Source organism: Triticum dicoccoides, chromosome 3A (assembly GCF_002162155.2).
Source record: "Triticum dicoccoides isolate Atlit2015 ecotype Zavitan chromosome 3A, WEW_v2.0, whole genome shotgun sequence".
NCBI classification, from domain to species: Eukaryota; Viridiplantae; Streptophyta; class Magnoliopsida; order Poales; family Poaceae; genus Triticum; species Triticum dicoccoides.
The window spans coordinates 757,870,624-757,882,471 of NC_041384.1; the positions used below are offsets into that span (position 1 = coordinate 757,870,624).

The 11,848-nt window shown below is 47.8% G+C and overlaps 1 protein-coding gene across 1 annotated transcript; it reads right to left on the reverse strand.

The window, feature by feature from the left end:
• Window positions 1-7,977: 7,977 nt before the first annotated feature.
• On the reverse strand, window positions 7,978-10,340 carry LOC119270756 (uncharacterized protein C24B11.05-like). The gene is made up of 9 exons (XM_037552810.1): window positions 10,084-10,340; window positions 9,785-9,866; window positions 9,572-9,637; window positions 9,310-9,407; window positions 9,166-9,203; window positions 8,980-9,067; window positions 8,620-8,892; window positions 8,463-8,528; window positions 7,978-8,375 (listed from the first exon to the last, which is right to left on the reverse strand). The coding sequence occupies exons 2-9, from the start codon at window positions 9,846-9,848 to the stop codon at window positions 8,220-8,222; spliced, it is 849 nt and encodes a 282-aa protein (XP_037408707.1). The 5' UTR covers window positions 9,849-9,866; window positions 10,084-10,340; the 3' UTR covers window positions 7,978-8,219.
• Between the last annotated feature and the right edge of the window lie 1,508 nt (window positions 10,341-11,848).

The window sequence follows — 11,848 nt, forward strand, 5'->3', positions numbered from 1 at the left end:
AAGGTGTTGGCATGGGCCGTCATGCACAATCAAGGGAGGCGCGGGAGGACGGAGCGGCGGCATACTTGGTGGCAGCGGCGCATGAAATGCTGCGCCTGGAGCCTACGGGTACTCCATAGGGTTGGTTGGCAGCGTGGCGAGGAGACGGCGATATCGGAGGCGGCGGCAAGGAGTAAGGTGGGAATGGAAGGGGGTGGAAGTTCCTTCACGCCAATGATAGTGAAACCATTAAAAAGAGGGAGGGATCTGCAGGATCCTAGAATTCTTTTTAGCAAATGGCCGATTTTACGGGATCTGTTCGAGGCAAAAAAAGACATCATCCATTAAATCGGCGGTTATTTTACCGGATGACCTCTTTTGTGGGCTCAGGGAGTAGAGGAGCTCAGGGATGCTCGTGCGGCTTGGCGCCGGAGCCCGACGGCAATGTCCGCCAAACTTGCGCCGATGGATATGGTGACGGGAAGAGGATGCACGGGGACGGGGTGAGACCTCGCGTTTCCGGCGATGCGGACCCCATTCCAAAGCTTGACAAATTGTTCCAGTTGCTCCTCATTATTCATCCTGTGGAGCCCTTTCATCCACCTTCCGTTATACAACTGGAGAACAACTGCCTGTCCAGATTGTCACAAGGTGTGGCCGACCCCTTCCATGGCCTGTCACAATTATCCCACTTAAACCATTCCCAACGCAATCGCAGCGCACGACTGAAGCACTCAATGTTTTTAACGCCCAGCCCTCCATATTTTTTGGGCGAGCAAACTAGCTTCCAGTTTACCAAGCTTTTCCCACCGATCGACACGTCGTCCGCCTCCCATAGGAAGTTTTTCCTCAACTTATCAATCCTCTTGATCAACCATTTGTCCGGAGGGAAGGCCGTCAGGAAATACGTGGCCGTAGCCGTGACCACGGAGTTGGTATATATCAGCCTTCCCATTCTATTAAGCATCCTACCCTTTCGCGGGGCCAGTTTGCCGGCAATCTTGTCAATCAGCGGCTGCATCTCAGCCCTCCTTGGCTTTCTCACACCTAGCGGCAAACCCAAGTACTGGCACGGGAAGACACCCATCTGCCCACCGAAATCAGTCATGAGAGGCAGAAGATCAATGCCCGTGCAGGATACCGGATATGCCACTGTCTTGTGAATGTTGGCTTTTAATCCCGAAGCATCAGCAAACAACTTGAGAATTGCTTGAACCGCAACAAAGTCGGAACGCATGGGGTTGACGAACAGGGCCACATCGTCGGCGTAGAAGCTGGACCGAAAACGCGCCAGCCGGGTAAGCAGCGGCGAGAGGATGCCATTTTCGGTGGCCAGGGAGAATAGGCGCTGGAGCGGCTCCATAGCGATGATGAACAGCAAGGGGGACAGGGGATCCCCCTGTCGCAATCCCCTTTTATGCAAAATCGGCAATCCTGGCGAGCCATTAAGCAGCACTCTCGAAGAGGAGGACGAGAGAATCAGGGAAATCATGTCACGCCACCTCTGACCAAACCCCATGGCCTCCATCACCTCAAGCAGGAAACCCCAACAGACCGAATCAAAAGCCTTGGCAATATCGAGCTTGAGGAACACAAGGGGTGCCTTCGAGCTGTGAGCGGCCTTGATCACATTCTTTACATACAGAAAGTTGTCCTGAATTGCTCGCCCTCGAATGAAAGCACTCTGATTATTAGTGACCAGATGAGCTATCTCAGGTGCCAGTCGCGCAGCTGACCATCTTCGGGATACTGTGCATGAGGCTGATAGGCCGGAAATCACACGCATCTTGCACACCCTCTCTCTTAGGCAAAAGCACAATATTGGCCGTGTTGAGAATGCTCCAGTTTTGCCCTCTTAGAGTATGCACACAGTTGACGGCCGCAAGCAGATCGCTCTTGATCGTCGCCCAAGCTGCCTTGAAAAAAGCCCCGGTGAAACCATCGGGCCCCGGCGCCTTCTCACCATGAGTGTCTTGTATCGCTGCAAGCAGCTCCTGCTCGGAAAAGGGAGCCTCAAGGTGACTTAGATCTCTTCTCGGCAACCCCAACATTTCCCAATTGAGGCTGGCGGAGCGGGTGAACGGCGCCCCCAGAAGCCCCTTAAATCTGTCATGTAGAATCTTGGACTTGGCCTCATGGTCATAAACTGGGCCGCCAGCCCCATTCAGCACCAGGATGAAATTCTTCCGCCGCCTCCCTGAAGCTCTTTGGTGAAAGAACCGAGTACTTGCATCACCTTCTCGAATTTCAGTCAGTCTTGATTTTTGTCGCCATTTCGCTCGGTCCACCGCCGCAAACCCCAAAAGCTTTGTCTTGAGCCGCGCACGCAGATTTCTCTCTGCCATCGACAACTCCCTTTCCTCTTGAGCTAAGTCCAGACTGAAAATCACATCGCTTGCAAGTGCCGAAACAAAAACAGCCCAACGACTCCTCTGCTTGTCCCACAACTTCAGAGCTTTTGCGGTTCGAGAAAGCTTGGTGTGCAACACGCGAATGGGATCGCCCGACCTGACCTCCTTTTCCCAGGCTCGCTGCACAATCTGAGCAAAGTCCGGGCACTTTAGCCAGTGGTTTTCGAAACGAAAGGCTCTGTTGTTTGACCTCTCCATTCTTCTTAGCACCAAAGGACGATGATCTGAGATATTAGTCGATGCAGGTGACAGTTGTAGATGAGGGAAGGCAGCCTCCCAGTCACTGGTGACCATGATCCTGTCAATCTTGGTGAGCGTAACGTCCTCTCGCTCATTTGACCAAGTGAATCTTCGCCCAAGCAATGGAAGGTCGATCAGCTCAAGATCATCAATCGCAGCCCTGAATCTTCCCATCATCCGCAGATTGATATTACTGTTACTCTTGTCTCTCGCTCTGCAAATCATGTTGAAATCGCCCAGAACCATCCATCTTGGTAGCATATGCAGCTTGATCCTCTTCAGCTCCTCAATGAACAAGACTTTTTCATCTTCAGATTGCGGCCCATATACACCAGTTATCGACCAACTCACTCCGTCAGTCCTACTCCTTACTGTTCCTGACACAGAATGCAACCCAACAGCCAACGGCTCAGCTATAATTTCATGGTCATCACAACAGGCGATCAGGATCCCTCCTCTGGAGCCAACAGCTGGTAGGGAGATGAAATTTTCAGCAAATCGCGGCCCGAGAGTTTCAAGCACCAGCCCTCTGCTCATGTCGCTGATCTTTGTTTCTGCTGCAGGGGTCTCACAGGTGGCAAGGGTGGACGTGGCGTGGCGTGCGGGCATTGCTCTACACGTGAGTGCGCAGGCGGCTGCCATACATGCGCTCTTCACTGTGCGCGGAGCGGCGCTCGGTGCGGGAGGTGGAGGAAGCGGTCCTCTAGATGAAGCTCTCCCGGGGTGCATGCGCTGCTGCTCGGTGAGCACGGCGACGCTGCCAAGAGGGACGGGCTGGGTGCAGCTAGGAGAGCCGGAGAGATCACGCTCTCAAGGTGGTCGACGCAATGCTTTGGCGCTCGGGAGGACGAACTAGAGGAAATGGAGGGGGTCCGTAGCAATGCACTGGCGTTCTACTAATCACCTTTAGTGTCTTTAACTTGTTTCATATTAAATGCCTTGTCCTTGCTTGTTTGCTTGCTTGTGGATTGTTTGTGGGCTTGCGAGCACGTTCAAAGTACTCACCTAGCTTATCATGCAAGATGCAGGAGAAGTCGTAGTTGTGGACGTCGAGGGTGCCAACTAGGAAGTGTCCTAGCAATCCCCCGTGGATTGGAGTCGCTTCACTGTCACGTCGTTCCACTGTATTAGTCCTCCTACTTTAGTAGTATTCCGCAACATGAGGTACCTATCTGGTATATATTTCTTAGCCAGTTAGCACACCATACAACATGAGGTACCTATGAACCTCTGAATATTACCATTGAGTTATTTGGTACTTACAGTAGTATGAGGATTGATGTCGGCAAGCTTGAGGGCATGCAATATTGCATCTATATTCGGTTTGCACAGGATTGGTGACCTTGGCAGCTCAACCCCAGGCTCTGGATGAGCCAGGTGCTTCATTATATCGAAGATCTCAACTTTTTCAGATGGCACAGGGTAGGCGATGTCGGGTTTAGTGTCTCAAAGCACAAAACCCCCTCAAAGCAGTCCTCAATCCCAAGCCTCTTTTGTGCCCTCGAAGCATGGAGGTTATCACCATTCGTGAACACCTAGCAGCACAACACAATTACATGGTCATGCTTGCATCCTAACACTTGGTTTCTGATGAAAAGTTCCGGGCTTGCGCGATGCATACGAGTTTGCAGATAGGTAAGCTGAGGAGGATGTTCCTGAGCACCCAGTCAGGCTTCTTTTCCGAGGCCAACCGTCCATGAACAAAGCCGCAAAACAAATGAAACAGTCAAGAATCTGGCATTCCATTCTTTTTTGCCCAAATTATGCCCAAAACAAACACCAAAACAACAAGTTTGGCGAGAAGCCGACAAGCAGGTAGTACCCATGGAAATCATCATAGTCGAACTGGTACGCAAACGGCCTGCATCAAAGATCACAAGAGACATCCATGGTCAATACTAGAGACAGACAAAAGAACTAGGCTCTACGGTGGATTCAGATCATACGGACCCGCGGACCGGCCATGGTGGTTCCATAGTGCTAGAAGAGCAGGATCCAGAGCTCGAGGTTGACGCTCTTGTCGACGCCGAGCTTCTCGACCATGTATTCTAGGCCAACAAGTCACTTGGAGAAACACACACATCACTTATATAGACAATCTAGAATTATCTATTTACTTGCATGTGAGATAAGGTAGACAATCATATACATTTGTAGATCTCTCTACAAAGATATTAAAGGTTATGCCAAAACAAATAAATACACCAATATATCTAAATGGTAAAATTAGTTTACAAAGAAATAAATTTTTGTCTATGTAACATTATGTATTTAGAAATATCTCCAAAAAATCTCAATTAAAACATAGCTTTTACAACTAAATACATTTCAAGCTCATCACAAGTTTCTTATAATAACCAAATTACAATCATAACAATAATTTGTACTTAATATTTTTTAATATGGTTCTTTAGCTAATTTTAGTATGCATAATACCATAAATATTTTTATAAGACTATGTGACGAGAAAACAATTATAAAGGATTAAAAAAGTTCAGTATAAACAAGTGACATCACTTTATTGTAAGAGTCATAGTCGTCTCTACCGGACTGGAGTAGAATTTAATATATAAACATATAAACCTTGTACTAAATGTGACTTACCTACGCCAGTGGAGGAAATTCATCATCCACATAACCAGCCCTGATCGTTCCTCCATAATCCTCTTCAACTCCGTCCTCATCTTTGACATCATCTCAGACCTCCTCTCCTTCAAGATGGACTGCCTCGCCTTCAAAATACGGAGTTTGGCATGCCAGAGAGCCCTCTTGGCACGCCTGTCACGAGCAGCTGACTCATCCCTCTCTTGTTGTGTACCATAAGCAGCTTGATATGTGACTCTCTGCTGGTGTGCGCCATGCTCAAAACTAGGAAATTTTAGGAACTGATAATGAGAAAAATGCAATACTAAGCAAACATATCACAACCAGTAGTTTTCTAAACAAACAATATTATAGTACTAGCAAACATATGACAACAGTTGACAAATAATAATAAATGTTATTCTTAATACAGACACATCTAGTTATAAGTTGTTATCTCAATGAAATGCACCCAATATAAGTAGTATTAGACGCATTCAGACGATGTGATGTGAAAACCATGGCTTATAACATGGAAACGAGCAAACCAGAGACAAAACAAGCACTTGCATAATTCTTTCTAAACATGTTAGAGGCAAGCAAATTTCATATAAGATGTACTCAAAACTGGTTTAAAGTGATTTTTATTATCCCAAAATAAAGAGAACAATGTAAATAAGGGTGTGGATAGATGGCATGTTCTACTCCCCGATTTCTTTCCAGAAGTGGACGTCCATTATGTGCCATCTGATTGTCATCGTAGAGTACAAGGACCTCAAGTGCTGCGATGCTTGCTTCAACTCCCTGCAGCTCTTGATCAATCCGCTCCAGTGATGCGTCAAGCATGGTGTTGAAGGACGTCTCTAGTGCCGTCTTGGCACTAGACTTGCACTTCAACAATTCTGGATTAACCAATATGAATCCATGCCTTCTTGGATGGGTGTTCACATTGATCTTTGCTGCTTCTTGAAGGGGGGCTTGCTCATCCAATTGAAATCGAACAAGACCAGCTTGATTTATCTCAGTGATGTGCAGATCTTGAACGCAGCATCAACATCAGCAAGGCTGGAAACTATTCTGACTTGGGCCATGGTGGGATATCCTCCTGTAAGAGAAACAACTTCTTTCATACTAACCCTAGGTGCTAAGAGAGGAGGAAGATGTGCGAGGAGGAAGAGTATGAGGAGGAGCGCCTTCTGGCTTCTGGCGGCAGAGAAGGACGGCGGCGCTCGCGGACGGGGACGCGGACAGCGACGGAGGATGGGGACGCAGCGGCGGGAGGCGGAGGCGGAGGCGGAGGCTAGGGTTTGAGACGAGGGAGGAAGCGAGGGCGAGGCTGCTAGGTTTTTTTTTGAGTGGTTGCTAGGTTTTGAGGGGAGGGGCGGCGGCTAGTAGTTGGGCTGGGCCGCGGCTAGCCGTTGGGCACACGATGACTTGTTAGTTGTTACAAACCAACAAGGGACTTTGAGCTGTCACACAATTCCAAGACGTTGTATAAATATGTCTATTTCCAGTTAAATATGTCTAAATTCCAGGATGTTATATTCTAAATAAAAAATATCTATTTTCAGTTAAATATGTCTCCATTTTCTCCCAAGTGTTGTATAAATACAATCATAACAAAAATGTTTTACTTAATACTTTATATGAATGGAAATGCATATGTACGAACACATGCAGGTACATATCTTATCTCAGTCATCCACTGGGGCAAGGTTACTTTGAGATCTGTCCAAACCACATGAATTTGACTTTCTAGAATTTCTACATTAGTGAAATAATATAAATGGCGACGAGACCATCGGGACATGACACAGAGGCAAATATGTCACGGTTTCATGCTGGATACCCTAGGCCCACTCACCTACACTTGTAGACTTCGTCAGACAAAGGAAACACCCACCCTGCACCATACTCCAGATTCTTTTTTGGTTCTTGGTTGCATATTCGATGTAGATTGGATATAGATTCCCTAGATTTTCTTTATTTTTTTTGTCTACCAGTTTATAGTAAAGATGCATTCTTAGAGAAATCAACTCGTCGATCTGGTCAAGGGATTTTGTTAGCATTCTTGCTTTCACATTGTTCATTTGAAGATAGCTCAATTGTCCATTCTGGACGATCTACCATTTACGTGTGCAATCATTAGCTGCCAATTATTTCCTTTGTTGATATGCAACATGTTTCTTGTTAGTAGTCTGTTTTACTTATCAGTACTCCTTTATGCATATCATTCCCTTTCCCGCCGCCTCTTCTGCTCTGTGTGATCTATGGGTTGTAACTGAATGAGGGGTGATATGGATCCATCATCAGTGCAATATATAATTGAGCATCTTTAATCTTGTTAGTTGACGTAAATATAGCTCTAAACAAAGACTATTAGTACTAGACATAATTAAGCATAGCCGCCACGGTGCCCTGCCGCCCTATGCCGCACCGTCGTCCAATGAGATGTAGAGGCTGAGCTCGTCGCCCTCATCAAGCACTACATTGTTGTAGTGCCTGAAGTAGTGGCAGCGCCAGAGCTTTGTGAAGCCTCAAACAGCTTCTCCCGAGCCAGGAGCCACTCTTGCTCCTCGCATTGAGTCTCGAGTGGGGTGGATGGCACCCTCGTTCTACATTTCGTGCTCATCAATCTCTTGCAGCTGGGGCTCCATGAACATCATTACAAGTTGAGTATGAGCCCACCCTGCAACTCGGACTTTTAGCTCGAGCCAAATCAAGCTCGCTCATTTTATAATGCAAGCTGAACCAAGATGCTCTGTAATGTCAAATAGTACTAGCATAGCAGGTCTATTGCCCCGTGAACGGAGTTACAGCGAGGTTCAGAACATTTTATTTCTTATTACAAGGGACAAACATAACGAAAGTGGCATCAGTTCCCTTAACGATTACAACAATTTTCTCTTGGCCTAATCAGCATGTCTACTGTCAGACAAACAGATACTGGATCTGGTCGTCTCATGTGCCCTTTGCCCAAAACCATGAGTCAGTTCATGAGGGATTTTAAGCGATCACCGATGTCTCCATTCCAACTTTGCTCGATTTCCTGACGTCCTCATCCTTCACAGCCTCCTCCCACAGTTCTGGAAACGCTTCCTTCATGTTGTGGAGGCTTTCCAAGGCATGGTCAGCACCTTTAATCTTTTCAGAAGTTCCAACCTGGTACATCGATTCAACAACACATTCACATTAGCAACTCAATCATCAACCAAACTTGAGCGACAATAACCGGAGGCAGGATTTTACCAGGACAGTGTGCATTCCGATTTGCTTCCCGGCCTGGATGTTCCTGACGCTGTCATCAAAAAATATCTGGTGGATGTCCCGTATTCAGTTAGCACACCATATAGCATGAGGTACCTATGAATCTCTGAATATGACCGTTGAGTTATTTGGCACTTACAGTAGTCTGAGGATTGATGTCGGCAAGCTTGAGGGCATGCAGCATTGCATCTATATTCGGTTTGCACAGGATTGGTGACCTTGGCAGCTCAACCCCAGGCTCCGGATGAGCCAGGTGCTTCATTATATCAAAGATCTCAACTTTGCTGGCTGGCGCAGGAGTGGGCGATGGCGGGTTCAATGTCTCAAAGCACAGAACTCCCTCAAAGCAGTCCTCGATCCCAAGCCTCTTCATGGCCCTCGAAGCATGGAGCCTGTCACCATTCGTGAACACCTAGCAGCACAGAAAAAATTACATGGTTATGGTTGCATCCTAACACTTGGGTTCTGATGAAAAGTTTCGGGATTTCGCGATGCGTACGAGTTTGCGGATTGGTAGGCTCAGAAGGATGTTCCTGAGCACAGGGTCAGGCTTGAGCTTTTCGTAGGCCAACCTTCCATGAACAAAGCTGCAGAACAAATGAAACAGTCAAGACTCTGGAATTCCATTATTTTTGCCCAAATTACACTGAAACAACAAGTGTGTAGAGAAACCGGCAGGCAGTACCCGTGGAAATCATCGTAGTCGAACTGGTACCCGACAGCCTACATCAAAGGTTCAGAGGAACAAGGTAAGAAGAGTAGAAACAAACAAAAGAACGGGTCTAAAATCTATTCTGTGGAGTGTGGATTGAAACGACACGGCACGCACCCGCAGACCGGCCATGGTGGTTCCGTACTGCTTGTACAGCAGGATGCAGAGCTCGTGGCTGATGCTCTTGTCGATGCCGAGCTTCTCGACCATGTATTCTGGAGCACCAGGAAGCCAATTAGTCAGAGAGCAGCAACAACTCATGAACACCATATATACATAGACAGATCAGAAATGCATCCAGACATCTCTACCTGCAAACTGATGTGCCAGTGCAGATTTTCAGTAGAACTAACAAGCAGAGTTTGGCTTATCTATGTACCTTGGATGTTCTTCATGACGTCGAGGCCGATGCCTGATCCCACCGGGTAGAGCGTGTCATCAAGGTCTGAAAAAAAGAGAAAAAAGAACACACACACACAAAGGCATAGCATGCATCAGACGTGCAGTACCACCCAAGATGTTCTGAAACTGAAATTAGCCTGACAGAGAGAGATATCTGGCAGCAGCAGAGGGAAGAGAGACAAAGTAGTACCGAAGAGGAGGCAGTCGCAGGTGGGGCGGCCGTCGTCGCCGTACTTGGCTCCCTCGTGGCCCATTTCGACCGGCCGGCCGATCTGCAAGAACCAACGCCCAATCAGTCAGCGAATCAATCCACGGCCGGGGACGCGGTCCAGATCTCTAAACAGAATCCAATCTGCGGCGTCGCATTACAGGCCCCAGCGCGCGCGGCGGCGCCGGGTAGAACGGGGGCGTCGCCGGCGAGAAGAGAAACAGGACGGCCGGGCGCGGAGGGGAAGAGATTGAAGTGCAGATCACTCAGCGCGTACTTACCAGAAAGATTAGTTGGCCTGCGCGGAGTGAGCGAAGAAGATGGCACCGGGCGGAGACGGCAGAGGCAGATGCGCGGGGATGGGAACCGTCTCGGTGAGGACGGAAAATGGCGGGTTGGGGAGGAAGGAAATGGGGGATGGCGAGGGCGCTGGTATATGTAGACCGGACCGGCGGAGGCGCGTCGGCGGCGTGGGTGGACGGAGGAGGAAGCTGGGAAGAAGGTGACGTTTGGTACCGGAAAAGTGGAACCGTCCCGTCAAGCGTGGTGCTAGCAGAGTAGCAGTACAAAACCGACAAAAAAATGGTAAATCTCCAAGGAAAAACGAAATTATTTACTCCTCCCCAATTAGTATTTTTTCCCAAAAAGAACCAGATCTACTTATAAACATTCACCGAAGATACAAAGCGCCTTAAACATAATTAAAATTGCACCTCATTAGTATTTTTTCCAAAAAATAACCAGATCTACTTATAAACATTCACCGAAGATACAAAGTGCCCTAAACATAATTAAAATTGCATCGAGATCCATGAATCACCGAACAACCATTGCCGTCACCAGAACGAGCCGCCGACGCGCCGCTCCCAACATGAGCCGACCTGACCTTGTCGACAGCCGGAAAGTCTCCATGCACGTGCCCCTAAGGACCAATGCCCTGGAGCCGCAATCGTCACCGTTGAATCCTTGAATAGATCTGAAGAACCTGACACCAAATATCGCCGTTGCATACGGACAGCAAGAAACTCTAAGCTCGCCGCCCCAACGAGCTGTCAGGGATCTACGCCGGAGCTCAACCTAATCCATCCCAACCGACCAATTTGAGAAGGATCGAAACCCGGGAGACTGACTCGAAGAAGGAGCGCCGCCATCCGTCCAAACGCTGGTACTACGAGGGCTAAAACCCTACATATCTACCAGTTGCCGGAGTGGCAGGCGGAGGGAAGGCGAATCCATGGGCTCGCCGGCGAAGATCGAGGGGAGGAAGGCCCCATTAGTATTGTTATTATTACTACTTGCAGGCAAAAATTATTTTCAAGGAAATGTTGCAGGAAATTACTCCTCCATCATTTTATTATTTTTGTTGGTGATGTTTAATCTGATCGCAGCACTCTAGAGAAAAAAAATGACACTAATATCCTGTGGTCGGTGTGAGTGCGTGCAGTTCGTTGTCCTAATCAACGAGTGTCAAGTCTAGTACTTGAATTTTGGTGGTTGGACTGTTCTCCTAACCTTTTAATCATAGGTTGTATTAGTATCAGTGTTGTTATTTCAAGGTAATTGCTTTTATTTTTGTCTCGTGATGTTCCAGAATGTACTGGTTTCACTCGAGGAAAAAAAGTGCGACTAATATGTTGTGGTCGGCGTGGGTGAGTGCGTGCGGTTAGCTGTCCTAATCAAGCAACCAAGTTGAATGATGAGATGGCATGCTTGTATGTTGTAGTAGGTCTTTTTTATGCATGTTGAATGATGAGATGGCATGCTTGTATGTTGAAAGAAATACCTAGTGGGGGTTAGCTATTTACCTAGTGGCAAATTCGCTAACAAAACAGAAACAATTCCGTCCACAAGAGCCAGCTTCGGTGGCAAACGCTTTGCCACCGTCCACAGCCCACCACGCTGCTCTGCTCCTCGTCGGCCGGTCTCCCTGAGATTCTGCCGTCCTACTCTTCCTTCTTCTTGTTTTTTTTTTTTGCAGGTTCTTCCTTCTTCTTGTTCCTCCAGAAGCAGCAACGTCACGCAGCATCTGATGCCCGCTGTCTGCTC